Below are 25,815 nucleotides of genomic sequence, written 5' to 3'. Positions count from 1 at the left end.
TGCTTTCTGAAGTTTGTTTTATTTGGCTGTGGGTGTAATGGAGGCTGCCAATGCGGCCGGATCACCACTTGGCAGTTTAACATCTGGATAGTATCTCCTCCCCGATTCAAAGGGCACCACGAAACCAGAAATGTGACTCTCCGAAGGTTATTGCCTTTTGTGATAATCATATAATGCGGTTCAGCTGTTAGGAGAGAGAAAAGAGAAAAGAGATTCTGCGTGAAAAGCATTAGGTATCTGTCAGCGTCCTCCCTCTCTTAAATCCCCAGACCCGGGGAGGACTTTAGGGGTGCCACGTATCTCCTTTGCTTCTTCCGTAGATCAAGGCAGATGTTCAGCAGGTCGAGCTTGAACTCTGACATAGAGAAGCAGCAGTGGGAGAAGCTGCTTCTGTTGAATTTCTGCCTGTCAGCTGGGCACAGAGCTTCTGTCAAGAGAAAAAGATAGCAACTCTGCTGACTCCCAGTCCTCCTGTTCCATAGCTAACTCCTTATGCATTTGGACTTACTCCCTCACTAGCTCCTTTTAATGTTTTTTTTTTTAAATGTTATTATATTTACAGTTATATAGAGTATAGGGATTTGAACCCTAGTTTCCCATGTTCTAGTTTAGCACAATTGCCATTATACCACACTGCCTCTCTGCTGTTTATCTTTCAGCAGCAACTAGACCTGTAAATAAAATGCAATTTTAGACCTGCAATTGTATTTCAAATCACACTCCCCAAAAGCCTACTCCCAGGTGCTGGTTCTTAATGTATGTTCATTCAGAAGCAATTCCAATTCGGCAGAGCTTCCACTATCAGAAATTGGTCTTTCATTCTTTTCTTTTTTTCCTGAATAGTGCAACTGTTATTTTTTAATATTTCTTCGTATAGGCAGAGTAAAAAAAAATGACAAGAGCTGATTCGGTAACGTTGTGACCACTAGTTAAAGGGTCAGTTAAGGGAGACGCTGACGATGCTTTATAAGGGCCTTTGCCAACCTGGCGCTCTCCAGATGTTTTGGACTACATTTCCCATCAACCCCAGGTACGCAGGTATGGGCGAAGCAGGGCCAGTGAGGGGGACTGGCTTTTGGAGAGTGCTGTCTGTCGGATAACATATAACCAACATGCTTAACTCTAATTAATGCATGAAGGGGTTAAAACCATAGAGTAAGCTGTCCTGCCAGGCTTAGTTCACCTTGGGAGAGACTAGGCAATCAAGCTTTTGTTCCCTCTGTCTACCTGAGAAGCTCAACGTGTGAATTGGTCTAACAGCCTACCTGTATATTTCCACACTTCACCTCTCGGTACATTTAGTGATTTTAAATCTCTGCTGGGGTTCCCTCACCAAAGAGTGCTTGCCCCAAACCTGGATCTTAGCATCCAGGAACTCTCCTGTTTAATACTTACATTTTGTCTCCTGCGCCTACACTTTCGGGGCCAGGTAGAAAGGTATGAAAGATCACATCCAGCCCTTGGGCCTGAGGATCCCCATTCCTGTCCAGTGCAATACTTTTGGCAGTCATGCTATCTTATTTCCCTGTCCAAATGGTGATATCAATTCCAAAGAAAACAGCTAGTTTGGAAGCAGGCCTAGCAAATGTCCCGGTCCCATTGGGATCCATCCTTCTCACTGAGAACCACCGAGTCCTAGTTCTTGGCTACAACCTACTGTAATCTAATAGGGAAGAACAGAACTGTCCATTCTTCATCTTCCTCATTTTTTTCAGTCTTAAAATTAAGTCCTCCACATTTTTGCAGTAATTTGTGAATTATTATTGAATCCATGAAAATTCACCAGCATTTGGTGCATTTTTCTCCTAATGTGCTCATGTTTGTGTGCAGTTTTGACATTATATATAGTTCCCCCTAATAAAATATATCTTTTCAATGTTTTGCATGTATCCTTTCTCCCATACACTTTCCCCTAATACATGCATTTCTGTCAACGTTTTTTGTTTGTTTGTAGAACTGTGTTGCAAAATTCAGGCAAGTACGAATCTCATGGGTAGCTGTGTTTTGTGTGCATTGTTTCGGAAAGTGGGAATTTAAAGGAAAGCCTTTATATGCAAACTCAACTGAGTTCCTCCCCTATCCCTACAGTTACTGGAAGGGAACATTGCCCCAAACTTTGGAGAGCTGCTGCTGCTGCTCAGATTAAATTACTACACTAGAAGGACCAATAGACAGCGTGTTATACCTGTTGTAGGTTTATGAGGTGGCAGCGGCAGGACGGGATCGTCTGTAGTCTACAGTAAAAGTGTTTGTGTTCCCATTTTCATCGCTGATCAGGAATTCTGCATAAGGAGAACAGCAGTTCGACCTACAAAAGAAGACACAAGGCCGATAAACCAAAGATGAGAGGAAGGGAATCTCTGATGGGCGTGTGATTCAGAAGTCATGACCTCATAATATGTAAAAAACCACCACCATACAGGTAAAACTTGAAAAATTAGAATATTCAGTCGTTCAGTCGTGTCCAACTCTTCGTGACCCCATGGGCCAGAGCATGCCAGGCACGCCTATCCTTCACTGCCTCTTGCAGTTTGGCCAAGCTCATGTTAGTAGCTTCAAGGGCACTGTCCAACCATCTCATCCTCTGTCGTCCCCTTCTCCTTGTGCCCTCCATCTTTCCCAACATCAGAGTCTTTTCTAGGGAGTCTTCTCTTCTCATGAGGTAACCAAAGTACTGGAACCTCAACTTCAGGATCTGTCCTTCTAGTGAGCACTCAGGGGTGATTTCTTTAAGAATGGATAGGTTTGATCTTCTTGCAGTCCATGGGACTCTCAAGAGTCTCCTCCAGCACCATAATTCAAAAGCATCAGTTCTTCGGCGATCAGCCTTCTTTATGGTCCAGCTCTCACTTCCATACATCACTACTGGGAAAACCATAGCTTTAACTATACAGACCTTTGTCGGCATGGTGATGTCTTTGCTTTTTAAGCTGCTGTCTAGGTTTGTCATTGCTTTTCTCCCAAGAAGCAGGCGTCTTCTAATTTCGTGACTGCTGTCACCATCTGCAGTGATCATGGAACCCAAGAAAGTGAAATTTCTCACTAATGTTTTCATTAGCTACTGGAGTTTGATATATGAGATAGACTCATGACATGCAAAGCAAGATATGTCAAGCCTTTGCTTGTTATAATTGTGATGATTATGGCGCACAGCTGATGAAAACCCCAAAGTTGAAATTGTTAATTTGGTGTTCTCATCAGCTGTACACCATAATCATCACAATTATAACAAATAAAGGCTTGACATATCTTGCTTTGCATGTCTTGAGTCTATCTCATACATTAGTTTCACCATTTAAGTTGAATTACTGAAAGAAATGAACCTTTCCACGATATTCTAATTTTTCGAGTTTCACCTGTATATACAACAGCGGGGAAATATTGTTAACATTAGTTGAAAAAGAAAGAAAGCAGAGGTAAACAGGAATCTGCCTCCGCTCTGGGGCTCCATGATCAGTGGTCATTTTGTGCACCATGCCGTCAGATTTCTAGAAACCAGATATACATACTGATAGAGACACATGACTTCCTTGCTGCCATCAGTCCCCCGTGGGCTGCAGGATAGACCAGAAGGGTTTGCACTGATTTGGACGGTGACAGCGCTGTGATTATCCTTTGCCGAGAACCTCATTTTCCAGATATACCGAGAGCAGGTAGGCTTGTGCCGGAATTTGCCTACACAAGGCATGTAAAGGTCTAGAAGCGCGTGGTTTGGTGGGATCTCATCTGTTTTCTGTTTGGATGGAGCACAGGTTGGTTAGGAAGAACCAAGGGTAGCCATCTGCAAAGACCACTTTCTGCTAGGACTTGGGTAGCCAACATGGTGATCTGCAGATATTTTGGACTACAATATACACACACACACAAGCATACACACATGTTTAAATACAAATTTGCATGCAGATTTATATAAAACACACACACACGGATTAAAAAGGAAGTATTTCTCAAACTGGGAGGCATTTAGGAATGTAAGAGAATTCTCACAATAATAGAAAAGGGAGCGGAAACTGCAGATGTTCACTTATTTGTCCCATACCTGGAACAAAAATCAATCCAGCAAACAAGGTTGGTATTCACTGTTGCTGCTGCTTTCAGTCCACAAAAAATATGTAATTGATTATGTCCCTCCCACAACCCCCCCAAATTTGGATTGTGTTTCCTTTGCATTTTAAATGAATGGGGGCGGAATAACATGACAACACCATAACTTACATAACCTGCAAAATTAATTACGCAAATTATGTAAGCTACATAATTTCACAGCAGCAGACTGAGAGACAAATAACATAATTTGGGGCAGTGGAAGATGAATTGCGGTGGGGGGGGGGAAACAGCAGGGCAGAACAGAAAATCATCCCTTTTTACATTCTTAGGCAGCAGGCAATTCTTCACTATCACTTATTAGTGAATAATCAACGTGGAGTGAGAACTCACCGTATCATTTTCAGAAATGACAGTGATGGGCAGTCTCAGGTAGTTTTGAGTTGCTGAGCTTTTAGCTGTGAAAGTTGCAGTGCTGAAAGAACATTAGGTAATGATGAACAGAGTGCATTATTTTTTTTGGGGGGGGGGGAGTAAGGAGCCGATTTGTTTGACAACTAAGCCGTTCGAGAACCAAGTTACCACCGTATTGAATTACAGCAGTGGTTGGAGGAAGGTCACAGCTCAGAGACAGGCAAACAGAATAGTTGGGAGGTGTTGGGAGAAGAGGTGGGGGGGGAGACAGAGACAGAGCAGCCAGCTGACACATTATCACTGGAGAGTGTTTCTGACCCCCTTCTCCCAGAACACAGCGTTCATTGAGATTGAAAGAGGAAAGAGGTCATAGTCAATTAGCCCCTCATGGCCACTGTAAGGATAAGTGCTGTTGCGAGGAAGGGAGGGGGAAAGAACTCAGTTGGAGCAACGCCATTATCGGGAAGCGGACTGCATTCCTTTGTCTCTCACGGTGATCACTGAATAAACTCATTAGTAAGGACTCTTCCTTGTTTTTCTCTGCTTCTTGCTGCTACCGGGGGAGGGATGGAATTCCCTGAAGACTGACACCATCAAAGTTGGTCCGTCTTGAGACTACTGCTTCCCACCCACAGGCCTCCCAAATGTTGGCACCTCGTCCATGGTCCCATTTTAACCTGCCACTCCTATTCCAAACCGTTACAGCAACACTGTCCTACCTGGAAGTGATAAAATACAAAACCGTGTATATCACTGGACAGAAATGTATTAATGTGGAACTAAACTGACAATATCATCATACAAAAAGCATTCATAGATATTTCCTCAGAGGCAAAGCCTATATATGCTTTAAAACATCAAAGTGCTGATACAAAGTGCAATATACAAAGTGCAATATAATGTTCAATATAATGTTAAAGATGGTTATGCAAAAGTCTATAAGACGCATGGGTCCATCCTCCCAATGTTGGAGAAGGTTACACAAAGTCACTCAAACATGTGGGTATGTCCTCCCGACGGGTGGCCAGCTTCAAAACTTCCCGTTTCACCAGCAGTTTCTTCAAGGTCTGGACTTTATCATCAAATCAGAGCTAGGATATTAAACATAGCTAAGCTATTCAAAGTGCCTCAGACTCCCATCATTCCAATATAGCTGGTGAAACGGGAAGTTTTGAAGCTGGCCACCCGTCGGGAGGACATACCCACATGTTTGAGTGACTGTGTAACCTCCAACATTGGGAGGATGGACCCATGCGTCTTATAGATTTTTGCATAACCATCTTTAACATTATATTGAACATTATATTGCACTTTGTATATTTCACTTTGTATCAGCACTTTGATGTTTTAAAGCATATATAGGCTTTGCCTCTGAGGAAATATCTATGAATGCTTTTTGTATGATGATATTGTCAGTTTAGTTCCACATTAATACATTTCTATCCAGTGATATACACGGTTTTGTATTTTATCTGAGATACAGATACCGTGACTGTCTGTTGTTGTTTCTACCTGGAAGTGAAGCTGCTGTTCTTCAAAGGTGCCGTGAAGGTTGCCCTGAGGACGACGCTCTCTCCCGAATTTAGGAAACTTTCCGTCGGCGTAAAGCTCTCCAGGAAACCAAAGTCGTCCCAGACTTTAAAGGAGAAGGCGGCAGCTGTTCCTTCGTTCACCACCTTGACAGAGACCTCCAGGCTTTCGCCAGGTGCCATTGTGCCTGGATAGATAGGAGAACATGGGCAGGTACTGGCAGCTGGGCCTCGGCCCAGTATACTTGAAGGAGCGTCTCCACCCCATCGTTCAGCCCGGGAGGAAGCATTGGTTGTCAAACCATTCTGTAGCTATGTGAGGGGGGAATAGGGGGCACCTAGCAACTCTCAGCACCCTGAAGGAGCACCTCCACCCCCATCATTCAGCCCGGACACTGAGGTCCAGCTCCGAGGGCCTTCTGGCGGTTCCCTCACTGTGAGAAGCGAGGTTACAGGGAACCAGGCAGAGGGCCTTCTCGGTAGTAGTGCCCGCCCTGTGGAATGCCCTCCCGTCAGATGTCAAGGAAATAAACAACTACCTGACTTTTAGAAGACATCTGAAGTGCAGCCCTGTTTAGGGAAGTTTTCAATGTTTGAAGTTTTATCGTGTTTTTAATATTCTGTTGGGGGGGGCCGCCCAGAGTGGCTGGGGAAACCCAGCCAGATGGGTGGGGTATAAATATATTAAATATATTATTAAATAAACCATCATGAGATCATCATCGTGATCATCTTACCGTTGGAGGTGGCTGCTACTGGTTATGAGAGCTAATGCGCTGCCTCCATTGGTGGAGGCAGTCTGCCTTTGAATACCACACTCACTGTTTTGGTCCGGCACGGGTAGTATCTGCACGGACTCCGTGCTGATGGGGTAGCTGCTGACTCGTGAAAAGGGCAGATTCTCTGGAGACAGGCCTTCCACACTCAGCAGCGTGGTCTAGAAGGTAGAGGAGAGAGAATTATTGTTAAAGATCTTTTATAGCAGGGCAGGAGAACCTGTGGCCCTCCAGATGTCATTGGACTACAGCTCCAATCATACCCGAACATTTATTTTCCTATTAGTATCGTGTGTGTGTGTGTGTGTGTGTGTGTGTGTACAGTCGTACCTCGTGTCACGAACGCTGTGTGTTGCATTCGTCATGGGTTATGAACGCGCCGAACCCGGAAGTACTGGAAAGGGTTACTTCCGGGTTCGGCGGTTCGCACATGTGCAGACTCGCAAAATGATGTCACGCGCATGCACAGCAGTGCCGAATTGCGTCGCGCACATGCGCAGGGCTTCAGGATGCAGACCTTTCAGGTTACGAACGGGGCTCCATACCAGAGGTACCATATCCCCTGAATGGTTAAGTCCAGTCAAAGGCGACTATGAGGTTGCAGCGCTCATCTTCATTTCAGGCTGAGGGAGCTGGCCTTAGTCCACAGACAACTTTCCAGATCATGTGGCCAGCATGACTAAACCGCTTTTGGCGCAATGAGACACCGTGACAGAAACCAGAGCGCATAGAAACACCATTTACCTTCCCGCCACAGCGGTACCTAATTATCTACTTGCACTGGCGTGCTTTCGAACTGCTAGGTTGGCGGGAGCTGGGACAGAGCAACAGGAGCTCACCCCGTCGCGGGGATTCGAACCTCCGACCTTGTGATTGGCAAGCCCAAGAGGCTCAGTGGTTTAGACCACAGCGCCACCCGTGTCCTGTCATCCGTCTCCGGGTTAGTCCGGGCAGGTCTTGGTAGTAACATAGTGGGAGTCCTGGAAGGCTGCATTTGCTTCTGCACCTGAGGTCCTGCCCTGGGCCAATGGTAGGGCCGGCCCTGCAACTGGCACCATTCTTTAGCAAATGACATGGGAAAGGGTACCTACCGGAGTGTGCAAGAAAACAGGGGCAATAGCCAGGATGTTGCCAAGGGCATCAGAGGTTTGGTTCAAAGTGATGGAGTCTATGGGGTTCCCCAATCCAGAAATAGGGACCAGGCGCTGGACCCGAGCACCTTTAGCCCCGCCCACAAGCCTCAGTGACACAGTATAGTTTGAGCCTGGAACAAAGACGCAGAACGTCAGAAGAGCATCCTTTGAAATCCGACTGTCTTCCTTCCCCACCTATCAAATCAGTATCTCCATTGAGCTCATCCAGACCAAGAATCACTGGGAGATAGCATCTGCCATGGGTGCTCCAGGAAGAATATCATGGCAATGGGGGAGAGCAACCTGCCCCCCCATCCCCATCCCTTTTTTATTAGACTGTGAGCCTGCAAACAGGGAACCTGCATAACTGGGGGAGAAGGGGATGCGCAGGTTAAACTACAGTTCAATGTAATGCGAATTTGCACACCCCAAAATGAGTGCATGGGACACGGCAAACATGCTGCAAATGACAGGTGTGGGAGTGCCCTTAACAGGCATGTCAGCTGCCCCCCCTGAAGTTTTTAAAGAGGGGGCTGGGCCCCGTCAAGATCAAGCAGTAATGTTGTGCATACTTAGGGTTGCTCTACTTCAACTTTGGGCCGAAGTTGTTGAGCTTTTTTTGCAAAATCTCCCCGCCCCCAAATGAAGTTTTTGAGGGGAATCGGGGGGGTGGGGTGGGAGGGGATAAACACTTTCGACATGGCTTGCCGTTGGGAGTTGCCATATGATTGCCATATTCCAAAAGGTGAAAATCCAGACACAAAAGTTGCTGAGCTTTCGTTGGCCAAAGTTGTCGACAGGGCGTTTCTTAAGCCTATCCGGCGCCGTGGTTCAAACATCCCTCTGCCCCCCCCCGTTTCCCAGAGTTGCTGACCTTTTTACAGCGCTGCCGGCAGCTTTGCGGGGCAGGAGGAGGCGGGCAGCGGCTGGAGGGTGGCTCCTCCGGTGGGGAAGAGACGGAGGCTCCGGGTGTGGCACTGCTTCAGTGTGGTGGGCGAGGGCGCCACGCCCAGCCTCCGCCTCTTCCCAGGCACCCTCCAGAACTCGGCACAAACGTACCTGGTTGTTGAGTTTTGAGCTATTTTAAATGAAAATCTCTAGAATCTGCACTATTGACCTGAGCTGCCATGCATCCGGATTTTCCCGGACATCTCAGCAATTCCCACCCGGACGCTGTTTATGAGGGCTGAATCCTAGACGTATGGCAGCCCTACGCATGCTACATCAGCACATTGCGCGATGTTGGCCCCCTCAATAGTGGAGGAAGCCAGAGCCTCTGGCCCTATCTGTACAACTCTTTAGGTGCTTTGTAAACATCAGATAATCCTGCTCTCAGTGTGGCTGCTTCAAATCCCCCAAAACTTACCTTTCACAGGTTTTCCCTGGATTGGAAGCACATACTTTTTCTGCTTCTGCATAATCTGGTAGGATATGTCTAGCAAGCTCTTGCCTCCGATTTCCACTTCGTAGGAGCCGCTGGGAGACACAGTCACAGTCCACAAGCCCCGCTCAGGGATGGGGGACACCTTCACAATCTTGTGGCTGGCTGTGTTGATCACTGTGTGAGTGGACGGCGAGACACCTGCCACAGGATGAGACAGAGACAGGCAAAGCTGCAGGAGGGGCAGTGCAGGGGTAGGGAATGTCAGGCCCAGTGGACAAATGCAGTCTTCCCCGTCTGCCCCTCTCCCCAGTCAATCGCCTCTCTTCTGACCACACTCTTCACTGTTGAAGACTATGTACCGGCATATTTGACTGGGAGGTGTGCACATTCTCCTTGAGGCCCGGTGAATGTGCACCATAGCTGGTTGTTATGCTCAACATACATTCCCCTTAACATACATTTGTTGTATAACGCTTTGGGGTCCACCCCCCTCCATGAAACCGGGAAAATATTAATTAATTAATAATAAAATAATAAAAATTAATTAATTAATAACAAAGAATACCCTGCAGCAAACAAACACGAGTTCTTTAAAAAATAAATACATTAATGCTCTCCTCCTCTCTCTCCTTTCTTTTTCTTTTTTCAAACAAAATAATAATAATACCTGTAAAACATTTTTACAGGTTTCTCTTAAATCCAAAGTGCCAGTTTGATTTAAAGATCCCAGTATGATTCAGTGGCTAGAGTGGCTGGAAGAGTTTGGATTTGATATCCCACTTTATCACTACCCAAAGGAGTCTCAAAGCGGCTAACATTCTCCTTTCCCTCCCCCCCCCCAACAAACACCCTGTGAGGTGAGTGGGGCTGAGAGACTTCAAAGAAGCGTGACTAGCCCAAGGTCACCCAGCAGCTGCATGTGGAGGAGCGGAGACGCGAATCCGGTTCCCCAGATTACGAGTCCACCACTCTTAACCACTACATCACACTGGCTAGAGTGTGTGTGAAGACTGTGTAGTGTCTTATTAAAAGAGGGATTAAAAGGGGAAGACACCAGTATAATATTTCTAATGACTCTAGCGAGTCTATGCAAGCTATCCGCTGTGTGTGTGCTAAAAAGGGAATGTTAACTCTGCAGATATTATAGAACTTGTAAACACAAGTTGGGACAGGATATCTTAAACAATATATCCTCCCCCACATCCCTTAACATTCCCACATCCCCCCCCCCTTGCTTAAATGTTCTTGAGCTCTGATCATGCTCCTTGTTTCCCTGGATGGTTGATAGAGAGGTAGGCCTGTGAATGTGTGTAGAAGCTCTCCTACTGCACAATGGTAACATTTACTGCCATTGCTCTCCTCTGGCTTTGCCCGTCGCTGATGTGGGATCCCTGGACGGTAGCCCAAAGTGAAATGCAGCCCTCAGGCCGAAAACTGTTCACCATCATTTGTGCAGAGGGTGGGATGCACAAACCGCACAAGACTCTGTCCCCAATTTTCATTTCCCCCACTATACTTTTGCAGGAAAGCTCTCTGCTTCATTCCCTGAACAAGCTGTACCTGAAGGTTGCCTCACAGCAATGGTGAAATCCAAAGAGTGTAAGCTCTTAACAGAGATAGTTATGTCTGTGAGGGTCTCATCCACAGGGAAGGAGCACTGAGACCCATCCAGTTGCTTATAGGCCACCGTAACAGGGGCGGCATTCAGAGACAGCTCCATGATGCCCAAGACCTGGTCGAGTTCGCCTTTGGTGGTCATCACATAGAAGCCTCCGGAATAAGCAGCTAGTTCTTCATAGATGTTAGCATAACTTCTCCCAGAAGCCTCCTCTTCGGCAGCACCTGTGGAGAGAAAGGATGGGTTTTTTGTCTCAAAACCTGACCCCCTCCTCTTCTGTGTTCACAGGAGGAAAGGCAAACCACAGTGGGTGTTTTGGCAGCAGTTGCTTATAATGTTCGCCTGTCTGATGCCAGCGTACTGGAAGAAGCAAAGATCACCAGTGTCGAAGCAATGATTCTTCAACAACAACTTCGTTGGACCTGGTCCTGTTGTGTGGATGCCTGATTATCATCTCCCAAAGCAAAGCAACTACTCTATTCTGAACTTAAAAATGGAAAGCGTAATGCTGGTGGTCAACAAAAGAGGTTTAAAGATTCTCTCGAGGCAAATGTAAAAAAATGTAGTATAAACACCGACAACTGGGAAACACAGGCCTGTGAGCGCTCCAATTGGAGAACAGCCTTTACCTTCATGGACTTCGAAGACACTCAAACTAAGGAGGAAAGGGAGAAACGCATTAAGAGGAAGGCACGCTTGGCAAACCCTCACTGTGATCAACTCCTGCCCGGAAACCAATGTCCCCACTGTGGAAGGACGTGTGGATCCAGAATTGGCCTCCACAGCCACTTACAGACTCATTGTTAAAACCGTGTTTATGGAAGACAATCGTACTTCGCTACAAGTGATCGCCAGAGAAGAAGAGCTTATAATGATAATTATATTAGCACAAGATGGGAGGCGGGCCTGCTAATTTCTCAAGGATCCCACCCTTCTGTTTGTGGAACGCTCTCCCACTGATGAAAATGCCCTCTTTCTCATTGTTTGCCAAGAGCTATACATACTTCTGCGTTTCCGGCTAGAACAATACCCTGTGAGGACATAATTCACGTCAGCCCCGGATGAATCAATTAGGACCTGGACTTCATCTTTCAGGTGCTCATCTTTGGCTCCAGCATCAGTAAAGGTGAAGATCTTGGACCTTTGTGCAAGGAAGAGAACAAATCAGGAAGCTAACTAGAGTTTCCCATTTTGACCGAACCGGTGGTTAATGGCTTCTGAACAAGTCAGGATATCAAACCCTAGTTCAAATTAGGTGTAATACCCCGGCATGTTCCAAAGCGAATAGAGAGAGTGGTTTTTCTACCCATTGGAGGGGTTCCACCCTGATAACCAGAACAAGAGGCCATCAAACAAAGCTGAACGTTGGGACATGAAGGACTTCTTCATGCTGTGCATAGCTAAACCATGGAATTCTCTACAACAAAGAGGTAGTGTTCAAAGGAGATTAGAGAATTTCCTGAGGCTATCGGAGGCTGATAGCCATGATTCAGCATCAGAGGAAGGGCTAACGCGCTCATGTCTTGCGTCTGGACTTCCCATAGGTTGGCCTCTGTGAGAAACAGGATGCTGGACTAGATGGGCCTCTGGCCCGATCCAGCAGACCTGTTCCTATGTTTTAGAGGTTAATGGGAAATCAACTGGTTCATTTTCTGGTTCACATAAAGGGGTTGTGTGCATGTACATGAGGCTCCTTCAGACCCCAACTTATTTAATGGAGATATGATCGTTGGAACATGGCCACTCGATACATACTTGGGTGCCATTGTTGTTGGGGGCAGGTGGGGAAGAACTGGAATTTTGAAGGCTGAACCAGTGGGGGGGGAGGATTTGAAAAAAATAGAGGTGACCACGAGGAGCTGACCTAGGAAGAAGTCAGGGTGGATAAAAATCAATGATTTAAAATAAATAAATAAAAAAAGCGGATTTTTTTGATTTAAATCGGATTTTTAAAAATAAAATGCTTTTTGGTGAAAAAATATATATACCATCCAAAGGTTATTCAATCATGAAATAAAGATTAGTTTTTTTAATTATGTAGATTAAGGCTGTTTATGTTTAATTTTTTTAGTAAATAAATTCCATTAATCCATTCACAATGTCATTTATGCTCTTCCAGAGGTTTTTGTATGATTATTGGGCAGTTTCTCTGCCTACAAGATATTATCACAGATGCTTGGTTTACTTTTGCAGTTCTCAAAACTGAATTTGACTCAGCAGAGATCACATGCCTCTTCTTCACAGCAAAAATGTTATAACATGAACAGAGTTGAGAAAAAGACCTTAATCCTATTGTTCTACAAACCTATGAGTACAGAATCAACCCCTTCAGTGTTAAGTTTCAAGAAGTTCAGTGAATAGAATAGAAACAATATTTTTTCTGATTGTTTGGAGTGGAATGGATCTAATAAATCTATTTAAATTGTTATTATTAAGGTAATGATTATTTTTCTCCTTCCTAAGCACAACAGAAAAGTTGTCCAAATATGAATGATTACAAAAAAACTGGAGATATTATTACTAAGCATGGTGGAAAAAGAAATTCCAAATAAATCAAAAGAAGCATTTCTTTATGCAATTGCGGCGGCCAGAATTTTGGTGGCAAAAAGTTGGAAAGAACAAGAACTTCCAAAAATTTCAGATTGGCAGAGCAAATTACAAGAATTCGCTAAATTGGCCCTACTAACTAATAATCTCAGAGGAAAATCTAAACAAAAATTTGCTGAAAAATGGGATATATACAAGAAATATGCCCAAAAGTATAATAACAACTTTACTTCCATGCCAGCTTTTGAGTGCTAAAGGAAGGGCAAAGAGTTGGGGAAAGATGGATACATAATATGGCGGAATGTACTGGAAAATATCTGAATTGTTTGATCTACATTCAATAATAAGAGAAGTAGACGCATGGGGATTTGACAGGAAGTCTGATTTGTGAAATTAAAGTTTTGTCAAGTTAAGTTTGTTATGTATACGTAGCTAAGAGAGTCTAGGTATATATAGGTATGTATAAGTAAGTGGATGTATGGACTATCTAATTATATGCCTGGCTGAATTTTTTTTCCTTCCCTTTTTCTATTTTTTTTTTTTTTTAGTTTTCTCTTAAGATATAAATGATAAGACACAGATACGACTATGTGGGATGTTAAATTTTATTCAGTAATATTATATAATAGCAGTTGTAATACTTTGTTACTTTTTTTCTTTCTTTGTTAAACAAAATGAATTAATAAAAATTAAATAAAAAAACCAAATATGAATGATTAACCTATTAAACTGGGGATAAAAAAACTAATATGAAAAGTTGTTATTCTAAAAATCTTCATCTACTTGCATATTAAAGTTATACCAGCAAGAATTAGTCTTTATGTAGAAAACTGTGATTTAAATTAAGCCTTACTGACTAGTGATTTAAATCGTGATTTAAATCAGTTTGATTTAAATCAAATCCACCCTGGAAGAAGTTCAAGGTAGCAAGAGAGAATTGGTGGGGTGATTTAAGAGATCAGCAGGCTTCCAGGTACTAGGACAGGAGGAATGAAGGTAATGGGAATATTTAGGTTGGGAATAAGGCGGGAAAGGCCAGGCTTGTTACCTTGGCAAGCTGTGTTCCAAAGCCAACTTCAGGCCACTCAAAGACATCTCTGGGCAGTCACCGCCACCCGTAGGTCTGAGGTTAGAGATCAAGGTCTGAAGCTCATCCGCATCCTGAGACACTTGGACTGGGCCAACATCTGCAGGGATAGATATGAGAGGGAATGAGTATCTGCAACGAAGAGCTGTCAGGCAGAGACATACCTTAAACTGGGTCATGCAGGGGATGTCATTTTAGCGGGTGAAACTTACATTTGGCAAATTTATTCAGTGAGGGGTCGTAAAATATGGGTTTTGGGGGGGGGCGGGAAGAATTCAAACCTGATATTATTTTTGTGATGAGTCAACGTTTAGCCTGGTTAATTTATGTCTAATGAAGAAGGACATAAAATGCTTTGGGGAAACCAAAGAATTCTAATGTTACCTTCTGAAAATGTCAGGTAAAAAGGTAAAGGGACCCCTGACCATTAGGTCCAGTCGCGGACGACTCTGGGGTTGTGGCGCTCATCTCATGTTACTGGCCAAGGGAGCCGGCGTACAGCTTCCGGGTCATGTGGCCAGCATGACAAAGCCGCTTCTGGCGAACCAGAGCAGCACACGGAAATGCCGTTTATCTTCCCGCTGGAGCAGTACCTATTTATCTACTTGCACTTTGACGTGCTTTCGAACTGCTAGGTGGGCAGGAACTGGGACCGAGCAACGAGAGCTCACCCTGTTGCGGGGATTCAAACCGCCGACCCTCTGATCAGCAAGCCCTAGGCTCTGTGGTTTAACCCACAGCGCCACCCACTTCCCATAATGCTATATAATAAATATTAAAACTGCAAGTACTTGGCAGCCATTTTTTTATTGTTCAGTCATTCAGTTGTGTCCGACTCTTCATGACCCTATGGACCAGAGCACGCCAGGCACCCCTATCCTCTACTGCCTCCCGCAGTTTGGCCAAACTCATGTCAGTCGCTTCGAGAACACTTTTATGAGAGTCCCATGGACTGCAAGAAGATCAAACCTATCCATTCTTAAAGAAATCAGCCCTGAGTACTCACTAGAAGGACAGATCCTGAAGCTGAGGCTCCAGTACTTTGGCCACCTCATGAGAAGAGAAGACTCCCTAGAAAAGACCCTGATGTTGGGAAAGATGGAGGGCACAAGGAGAAGGGGACGACAGAGGATGAGATGGTTGGACAGTGTTCTCGAAGCTACTAACATGAGTTTGGCCAAACTGTGGGAGGCAGTGAAGGATAGGCGTGCCTGGTGTGCTCTGGTCCATGGGGTCACAAAGAGTCGGACACAACTGAACGACTGAACAACAAATGCAATTTTACACTTACTTTACATACCAAACAGAACGGAATGACCATTTTGTGTGCAAACAGGGCATTCATGACCATTTATGGTCCTGGAATGAGGCAGGGAGGGGGAAGAATGGGGTAGGGGCAGGTTTATGCTGCACCGACATGCATGATGACCCAGAACACAAATGGGGGATCTAGATTACAAACTGAGCTATTAGAAGGTAAAGGTAAATTTTTAACAAAAATGTATGACTTGTTGTTAGAATGGTATACTAAAGATGAGTTGACGAAAGAAGTGATGATAAAATGGGCAATGGACTTTGGGCATAATATTGATTATGATGCATGAATAAAACTATGGAATGAGACTTTGAAATTCACCACGTGTGTGACATTGAAAGAGAATGTTTATAAGATGATGTATAGATGGTATTTGACTCCAGTAAAATTGTCAAAAATGTATAGAATGCATGATAAGCTGTGTTGCAAATGTAGACAAGAAGAAGGGAACTTTTATCACATGTGGTGGACTTGTAATAAGGTCAAGGGATTTTGGGAGTCTATTTACAATGAACTCAAGAAGATGTTTAAATATACTTTCCCAAAAAAAAACCGAGGCCTTTTTGTTGGGGTTGATGGGAGAAGAAATAGCTAAGAAGGACAAAAGATTGTTCATGTATGCGACAACTGCGGCGAGAATATTGCTTGTCCAAAAGTGGAAATTACAGGAGCTACCAACAGTTGATGAGTGGCAGACGAAGATGGTGGAATACGCTGAATTGGCAAAACTGACCGGCAGGGTCAGAAACCAGGATGACTCGAGGTTTCAAAGAGATTGGAGTAAATTTGTGGAGTATTTAAGATTGAACAGAGGAAGTTTAAAGACACTTGTAGGATTGGAATAAACCTTTGACATAGTTTAATATGGATGTAATATGAACTGCGCGACAAGATTGGACTAGAAAACCTGTTGACGTGGGGGAGGGGAGTAATAGCTCGGCAGAGCATTGATTAAATGTATTGTATATTCGATATTGAATTGGCTGTAATTTGGTATATTTTGAAAATAATAAAAATTTATTTTTTTAAAAAAAGAACACAAATGGGGGAGTTGCCTGTATATGAATTTATCCAAAACATCATTTGAAGTCACTAACAAAAGAACAGGTGGGCAACGACGTTATTTGGATTCTCCGGGGGCGGGGGGGAAGCAGAGCGAAGGAAGGAAGACTAAGCAGACTTAGCATGGAAAGAACCAGCTCTGCCTTTTTGCCCTCTCACCTGGATCATTGAAAGGCACAAGAATGTAGTTAAAGGGTTTATCCGGGGAGCTGGAATATTCCCGGAGGAGTTTGATGCAGGTGGTTTTGACATGGTTGATATCCTCTGACATGCTGCCTGTCGTGTCTATTACAAAGGTGAGCGAATAACCGTACAAGTTGAAAAACCTCTTAAAGGTATCACTGCCCACCTGGTCCAGCAGGCCGTACCCTGGGGAAAAAAACCGGAGTAAAAACAGGTTATACCTATACACTTTTCCTTAAAAGTAAAGGGACCCCTGACCATTTATTCCAGGCACGGACGACTCTGGAGTTGCGGCGCTCATCTTGCTTTACTGGGTAAGGGAGCTGGCGTACAGCTTCCGGGTCATGTGGCCAGCATGACTAAGCTGCTTCTAGTGAACCAGAGCAGCACACGGAAACGCCGTTTACCTTCCCGCCGCAGTGGTACCAATTTATCTACTTGCACTTTGACGTGCTTTCAAACTACTAGGTGGGCAGGAGCTGGGACCGAGCAACGGGAGCTCACCCCGTCACGGGGATTGGAACCGCCGACATTCTGATCGGCAAGTCCTAGCCTCTGTCGTTTAACCCTCAGCGCCACCCGCATCCCAACACTTTTCCTTAGGACCTCCCTATTTTCATTGGATAATACATTGTCTCAGACTGGCATGGTGGATTGTGACATGGCCTTTATGGGCAAAATAACAAAAGTGGTAGGTCCAGGGTGAGGAATCATTTCATGGGCCTATTTATTTGTTTATCTATTTCCCAGTGTAATAAAAAAATTTAAGGTCTTATATATATATAATAAATGTTCATAAATGTACCAAGCAAACACGTACATAAATATATAAACCACATGTCTGAAGCAGCACAGGAAGACAGTCCTGAAACCATATTTGACTCCCAAATTGACCAAATGTTTCTCTGCAAGGAGGGAGGGGGTGAGGGAACCTTCCCATTGTCTCAGGAATTAAGTGATTACCATCTCAAAGGAATGGCCAGACTACCAGGAAAGGCAATCGGATAAGGCATTATCAGATAACCTGGCAGACAAGAGGTAAACAATGCACTCAGATTTCTGTTGTAGACCACCTCTTCTGTGATGTATGTATGATGTTTCTGGGAGTGGTCTTGGACTCCAGGGTGGGCAATTTAAATGTCTATATAAGGGCAGGCACACCTTTGTATGGGTCCTTCTTCTCCCTCCTGCATGTGAGGGGAGCACCCTGTTGCAACAGCTTTAATAAAGATCGGGCTTACTAGCTGCTTTGCTTCTCAATATTCTCTGGTTGGCCTCTGTTATTTTCTCCTACCGATGGAGAACCTACAAAGGACTCTATAAGGGCTCTTGTGTACCCCATAAGGGAATAAGGGCAGATTTTGTTTACAACACCACCCTTCACCATAAGGTCTCAGGGCAAGCCACAACAATTTAAAACACTACGTGAAGAAACAGTTTAAAACAAATCACAGTAACAAGGTGGGGTCTAATGACCCGTGTCTATATCATGTGTCACAAGTGTGCCTTCAGTGCACAACAAACACCATACATAGAATCATAGAATCATAGAGTTGGAAGAGACTACAAGGGCCATCCAGTCCAACCCCCTGCCAAGCAGGAAACACCATCAAAGCATTCCTGACAGATAGCTGTCAAGCCTCCGCTTAAAGACCTCCAAAGAAGGAGATGTCGGATGCACCTCTGTGGGGAGGGAGTCCCATAATGTAGCAACAGCCACAGAGCAGAGACAGATTTAGGGCGGTTCAAGCAGTGCAGTCACACTGGGCCTGCAGCCAAGGAAGGCACCATCTCAAATCCTGGAAAGCACTCAGGAAGGAGGCATGAGAGCTCAGCCATGGTCCTAGAGTCCTCCCGTCTCCTTCCCAAAGCCCAGTAAGCACTTATCGGGGTTTCGGAAGGAGGTAGGAGGGCTCTAGGACAGGCATAGGCAAAATCGGCCCTCCAGGTGTTTTGGGACTACAACTCCCACGATCCCTTGCTAACAAGACCAGTGGTCAGGGATGATGGGAGTTGTAGTCCCAAAAAATCTTGAGGGCCGAGTTTGCCTATGCCTGCTCCAGGATCCTCCAAGTGTCCCTATTTTCCAGGGACATCCCTGATTTAGAGAAGCTGTCTCTGTTTCTGATTTATCCTGGAATGTCGTCCCACTGACCTTCTGATCGGCAAGCCTTGGGCTCTGTGGTTTAGACCACAGCGCCACCTGTGTCCCAACCTTGCCCTTATCCTTACCCAAAACAAATCACAAGAGCCAAAACCACCAAAAGCGTTTGCAACTATATCTAGGTCAAGAAAAAGGTCTTATTTGTCCCTGTGCTTAAAGGGTAACAACAAAGGTCAATGAACCATACCATCTCCTACAAAGAAGTCCCTTGTGGCTTGTATGGCCAGTTCAGCTGCTTGTTGATGCAACTGATAGTGCGGGGAGAGCCGGGGGTCAGTTGTCTCCTTGTTGATCCCCCCCGTGGTAGGGAACATTTCGGCTGGGTCATTTCTTCCGCCGTGTCCACATTTGCCTATAGAAAGAATATAGGAAAGAGAATGGAGGAGGCATAAGAGTCAGTGCAGAGTAATGGTTAGAATGTTGGACTGGGACCTGGGAGAGCAGGGTTCGAATCCTTACCCAGTCATGAAGCTCACTGGGTGACCTTGGACCAGCCACTGTCTCTCAGCCTAGCCTACCTCACAGGGTTGCTGTGAGGATGGAATGGGGAAGAGGAGAACCATGTACACTATCTTGAGATCCTTTGAAAATAAAGGCGATATATAAATGTAAAGAAGAAGAAGAAGAGGAGGAGGAGGAGGAGGTAGAAGAGGAAGAAGAATTGCTAGGCTGGATCAGAGCAATGGCTGGTGTAGAGAGCCAGTGTGGTGTAGTGGTTGAGAGTGGTAGACTCGTAATCTGGTGAACTGGGTTCGTGTCTCCGCTCCTCCACATGCAGCTGCTGGGTGACCTTGGGCTAGTCACACTTCTCTGAAGTCTCTCAGCCCCACTCACCTCACAGAGTGTTTGTTGTGGTGGAGGAAGGGAAAGGAGAATGTTAGCCGCTTTGAGACTCCTTTGGGTAGTGATAAAGCGGGATATCAAATCCAAACTCTTCTTCTAAGTTAGGGAAACACAGTTGTGAGGGTCATCAGCTTCAGTTATGGGAATGAGGTGGACATTTTAGTCTTCACACCAGTGGTGGGGAATCCGTGTCTCTCCAGAAGTTGTTGCTGGACACGATCCTTGACCACCGGCCATGCTGACTGGGCGGCAAGCAAACGCCTTTAGCCAGGGAGTCACCACCAAGAAGTCCTTGTCTCCTAGTCAGCATGTAGGAGGTAGGCGCAGACATGCAATGAACTCAGAAGTTGCCTTTCTTGTTTCCACCTACCCTCCGTGTATTTTTCAACGGCGTGAAAAGAAAACGAAAAAAACCCAACAAATGGCAGGAAATCCCAGCGGCAATCGCTAGTCTTACCTTTTGGTTTACGCGTGCATGATCTTGACAACTTGTACCCGCTTGTGAGCATGTCATTCACTAGGATGTTCCCGTTGCACACAAACTGGTTGCTGTTAAACAGAGAACGTGGAAGTTGGTAAATGCACTGCTTAGAAATAAATTCACCATTTAAAGGGTGCTTACACAATTTTCACGCATGTGCGAGGGGCACTCTGAGGTGCTACGGAGCAGCACAAATCAGTGGCACTCCTCTGTTGTTTTCTGCCTGCACGGCCACAATAGAACAGGCAGCCGTTTCTCCTCCTCAAGCATCACCCATGGGTGCCTGTTCTTACCTTGCATCTTTGCTGCAGTCGCGACAGGTTTCCTTAGAAGCGGGAGCAACAGGGAAAGCAGGACTGGCCGGGTTTACTGTAGGACAAACATAATGGGGGGGGGAATCCTATTTTAGTCTGTGTACATACCATACATTCAAAGCACATGTCTGCCTCCCCCCCCCGAGAATATTGGGAACTGTAGTTTGCCAAGAGTGCTGGGAATGGGTGCTGGGAGTTGTAGCTCTGTGGTGAGTAAGCTACAGTTCTCAGGATTCTTTGGAGAGCGGGAATGTGCTTTAAATATATGGCGGGTACACAGCTTTAGACTCAGTTGAATTCCATGTAAACCTGACAATCGGCAGCTCGGGCAGCTTTATGATGATTCTGTATGGCGATTCCATGAGTGGAAAAAAGGGATGTCCGTTTTAAAAACCAGGTAGATAAAAAAATGCAAAAGGTGCTAAAAAAATGCAAAAGGTGCTTTGGATCACTCTTGCAGATCCTCACCGACTCTCTTGAATATATTTGCCTAGTTTTGCATATGATCAAGCTCACTCATCGGGTCAGGACAAATAAAGTCATGAAAGAATGCAAAAAATTGAGGAATTCTACCATAATTGCAATAAATTCCTTATTTTTAAACAAATGACCTATATAATAAAAAAAATACGCAATTGGCGATATTTATATTAGGACGCAATGAAACCTTTCAAATGAGTTGATATTGGATTTCTTATACTGATAATGGATAGCATTGCTTGAGGACCTGGGATGCAAATTGATGAACCAGGGCATGCTTCTATATTTCTTTGAAGTAATACAGTCGTACCTTGGTTGTCGAACGCCTTGGTACTCGTACGTTTCGGCTCCCGAACGATCGAAACCCGGAAGTGAGTGTTCCGGTTTTCGAACGCTTTTTTGGAAGCCGAACGTCCGACGGGGCTTCCACGGCTTCCGATTGGCTGCAGGAAGTTCCTGCAGCCAATCGGAAGCCGCGCTTTAGTTTCCAAACGTTTTGGGTGTCGAACGGACTTCCGGAACGGCTTCCGTTCGGCGTCTAAGGTACCGCTGTACTTCTTATGTTTAACTTTGAAAACAAGAGAGAGTTTTGCAGATCCATTTTGACTTACAGAGGTGATCGTAAGGTCCACCTTTCCCCAGCTCAGGCCAGTTGGTGTTACTGTAGAATTGTTGAAGGATGTGCAGAGCTTGTCCAGCACTTTGTCGGGCCGATTCCAAAGCTGATGAGTTCACAGGTTCCTTCAGGCTAGTTAGCATGGAGTCCCTCAGGTTTCGGATCTGCGTTATACCTGGGAACAGATAACACAGGAGAACTTTCTACATCCCTGTTCCTCCTCTGAATTCCTCCTCCTCTGAACTCTGAACTTCTAAACTGGAGAGATGTCAAGTCTCAAGCCTAACTGGAAGCCATGTACTCTTCCCTGGAATGAATTTCTCCAGGGATTCTCCAGGCATGGTTAGATTCCAGCTCCCATGGCGCCGTGGTCTAAACCACTGAGCCTCTTGGGCTTGCTGATGAGAAGGTCGGCGGTTCGAATCCCCGCGGCGGAGTGAGCTCCCGTTGCTCTGTCCCAGCTCCTGCCAACCTAACAGTTCAAAAGCACACCAGTGCAAGTAGATAAATAGGTACCGCTGTGGCGGGAAGGTAAATGGCGTTTCTGTGCGCTCTGGCTTCCGTCACGGTTTCCCGTTGCTCCAGAAGCAATTTAGTCATGCTGGCCACATGACCCGGAAAGCTGCCTGCAGACAAATGCTGTCTCCCTTGGCCTGAAAGCAAGATGAGCGCTGCTTTGACTGGACTTAACTGTTCAGGGGTCCTTTACCCTTTTACCTATGTTTTTATGTGTTAGAAGCCTCCCAGAGTGGCTCGGGGAACCCAGACAGATGGGCAGGGTATAAATGATAAAATTGTTGTTGTTGTTGTTGTTGTTGTTGTTGTTGTTGTTGTTGCTGTTACTGTTACTGGAGATGAAGAGAATATCCAGCAACATCTGGAGGGCCAGAAGGTTCATAACCTGAGTTAGGCAAACCAAATGGCATGGTAAACCTGAAGAAGCGTCTCCACCTCCATCACTCAACCTGGACACTGAGTGGGCCTTTCTGGTAGTGGCACCCTCACTGTGGAATGCTCTCCCATCAGATGTCAAGGAGATAAAGAACTACACAACTTTTAGATGACATCTGAAGGCAGCCCTGTATAGGGAAGTTTTAATGCTTCATGTTTTACTGTTTTTCTATGTGCTGTAAGCCGCCCAGAGTGGCTGGTGACACCTGGCAGATGGGTGGGGTATTATTATTATTATTATTATTATTATTATTATTATTATTAATAACTATTAACTAAGCAGTGAGAGATTTTACTTTCTTGGGCTCCATGATCACTGCAGATGGTGACAGCAGTCACGAAATTAAAAGACGCCTGCTTCTTGGGAGGAAAGCAATGACAAACCTAGACAGCATCTTAAAAAGCAGAGACATCACCTTGCCGACAAAGGTCCGTATAGTTAAAGCTACGGTTTTCCCAGTAGTGATGTATGGAAGTGAGAGCTGGACCATCAAGAAGGCTGATCGCCGAAGAATTGATGCTTTTGAATTATGGTGCTGGAGGAGACTCTTGAGAGTCCCATGGACTGCAAAAAGATCAAACATATCCATCCTTAAAGAAATCAGCCCTGAGTGCTCACTGGAAGGGCAGATCCTGAAGTTGAGGCTCCAATACTTTGGCCACCTCATGAGAAGAGAAGACTCCCTGGAAAAGACCCTGATGTTGGGAAAGATGGAGGGCACAAGGAGAAGGGGACGACAGAGGATGAGATGGTTGGACAGTGTTCTCGAAGCGACTGGCATGAGTTTGGCCAAACTGCGGGAGGCAGTGGACGATAGGGGTGCCTGGCATGCTCTGGTCCATGGGGTCACGAAGAGTCGGACACGACTGAACGACTGAACAACAACAAATTAACTAAGCATGAGTTCTAAAAATATGGACTGTTAGATAACGTGGCTAATTAAGTACCATTCACCTGTGCTTGCAAGTAGTTCAGTGTTTCTCTTAAAGCAACAACAGTTCCCCACATCACCCCAAACACAGCTCCATCCCCCTCTCCCCCAAGGCACAGCTCCCACTTACTTGGGGCAATCTTTTCACAGTGGAAGAAGTAGTTACTGTCTTCAGGGTGGTTGACCTCCACTTGATTATTTGCAGAGATGAGTTCCTGTATGGCTTTGACTAATCGATTGGGAGAGACATCAGCTGTGCGAGAAGAAAAAGGGGGACAGGTGTCAGAAAAGATTATTTATGTATGCTACTGCTGCAGCCCGTGTTTCGTTAGCCCCAAAATGGAAAACGAGTGAGGTCCCAACTAAAGAAGAATGGCAACTTAAGTTGACGGAATATGCACAACTCGCAGACTTAACATACAGAATAAGAGAACAAGAAGAACATATGTTTAAAGAAGATTGGAAAACGTTTATTGAATATATGGGAAATAATTGTGTACACAGCTGAAAACGCTGGCAGCATTGAGATAAATTCAACAGTGTGAACAAGTTTTGATGGATGCAATAACGGAATACTGAACGGTGTAGTTTTTGTAAAATATGCAGGGATTTATGATATGCAAAATGAACCATGGAAAGAGAAGAAGGGAAGCCACTGATATCTTAAGGATGTAGAACGAATATTTTAAATTGTAAAATGGAAAATTTAATAAACAATTACCGGTATATATACAGTAAAGAAAAAGAAAACGGGGACAGATGGTGTTAAGTCATGGGTGCCGTGTCTATATGATTTCAGCTCTTCGTGTAATCAGCTCTGGGTAGTGATTCAGGATGCTAGCAAGGATATGCTAGGAGGCAAGTCTAACAAGAACAATCTCCTTTATTGCAGTAGGAACTTGACTGACTGGAGGGAAAGGGCCAGCTCCTTTTATACTCTCAGGAACAGGAGTTGGGGGAAAGGATAAATTTAGATTTTGGTGGGACCCAATCAGAGAAGAAGAAGAGTTTGGATTTGATATCCCGCTTTTCACTACCCGAAGGAGTCTCAAAGCGGCTAACATTCTCCTTTCCCTTCCTCCCCCACAACAAACACTCTGTGAGGTGAGTGGGGCTGAGAGACTTCAGAGAAGTGTGACTAGCCCAAGGTCACCCAGCAGCTGCATGTGGAGGAGCGGAGACACGAACCCGGTTTCCCAGATTACAAGTCTACCGCTCTTAACCACTACACCACACTGGCTCTCCAGTGTAAGGATCCGAATTGTGCCAACAAGTTAACCAATAGCAACTGTCACCACACCTGTTTGAATCACCCTGGAGCGAGAAAGGTAGTTACAGAACTAGCAGTGAAACTCGTGTATGCATATTAAACTAATACATAACAGATGGCATGACTGATTTCCGAACCCTGAAATCCATACATAAAAATGGAAGTGCTTTTTAAAAATAGCCCCAGCACCGACTTATGCAAAAGTTGGGGTGGGCAAGCTGCGTCCCCTCCAGGCTGCACGTGAACCTCAGCCTAATTTCATGTGGGTGGTAAGGAGCTGGTGGGGTGGGGTGGGAAGAATTGAAAAGAGGGAGCAGAGATACAGAAAAGCAGGTGCTGTGCGGGAATAGGCTGCGCAGAAGCAACTCTCTGCAAGGGCCATGAGATCTAGTCTTCACACTCCTGTTTTCCAAGCCTACCTTTGAAAAAGGCCCTGAACAGTTCGTTCGCTGTCAGCCGCTTCATGTTTTCCAGCTCTCCCGGGGCCACGGGAGATCTTCCAGGCAGTGGGTTCTTCTCCATGTAATGGGCAACAGCCCGCAGGACCCCTTCTTCCGTGATGTCGGCATCCGTGAAGACTGTCGAATCAATGCCCCCCGATTCGTGGTTGGGGAGGAATCCGTTTGCGGTGCCCAGGCAGAGGAGCAGAGTGATGCCCACGGGGAGCAACAT

The 25,815-nt window shown here is 45.3% G+C and overlaps 1 protein-coding gene across 1 annotated transcript; it reads right to left on the bottom strand.

Annotated features, from left to right (window-relative positions):
* LOC117042166 (von Willebrand factor A domain-containing protein 7-like) lies at positions 1-25,815 on the bottom strand. Its single transcript, XM_033141662.1, has 18 exons — positions 25,563-25,815; positions 24,004-24,126; positions 21,986-22,165; positions 20,874-20,949; positions 20,557-20,648; positions 19,444-19,608; positions 17,069-17,278; positions 14,494-14,632; positions 11,903-12,039; positions 10,841-11,122; positions 9,263-9,478; positions 7,855-8,027; positions 6,810-6,924; positions 5,971-6,175; positions 4,438-4,519; positions 3,510-3,733; positions 2,186-2,308; positions 1-184 (listed from the first exon to the last, which is right to left on the bottom strand). The coding sequence occupies exons 1-17, from the start codon at positions 25,813-25,815 to the stop codon at positions 2,197-2,199; spliced, it is 2,784 nt and encodes a 927-aa protein (XP_032997553.1). The 3' UTR covers positions 1-184; positions 2,186-2,196.

This window comes from Lacerta agilis, chromosome 2 (assembly GCF_009819535.1).
Source record: "Lacerta agilis isolate rLacAgi1 chromosome 2, rLacAgi1.pri, whole genome shotgun sequence".
Taxonomy (NCBI): domain Eukaryota; kingdom Metazoa; phylum Chordata; class Lepidosauria; order Squamata; family Lacertidae; genus Lacerta; species Lacerta agilis.
Note: the sequence above shows the minus strand (reverse complement) of the source record. Positions and strands in the feature narration are given on the sequence as shown.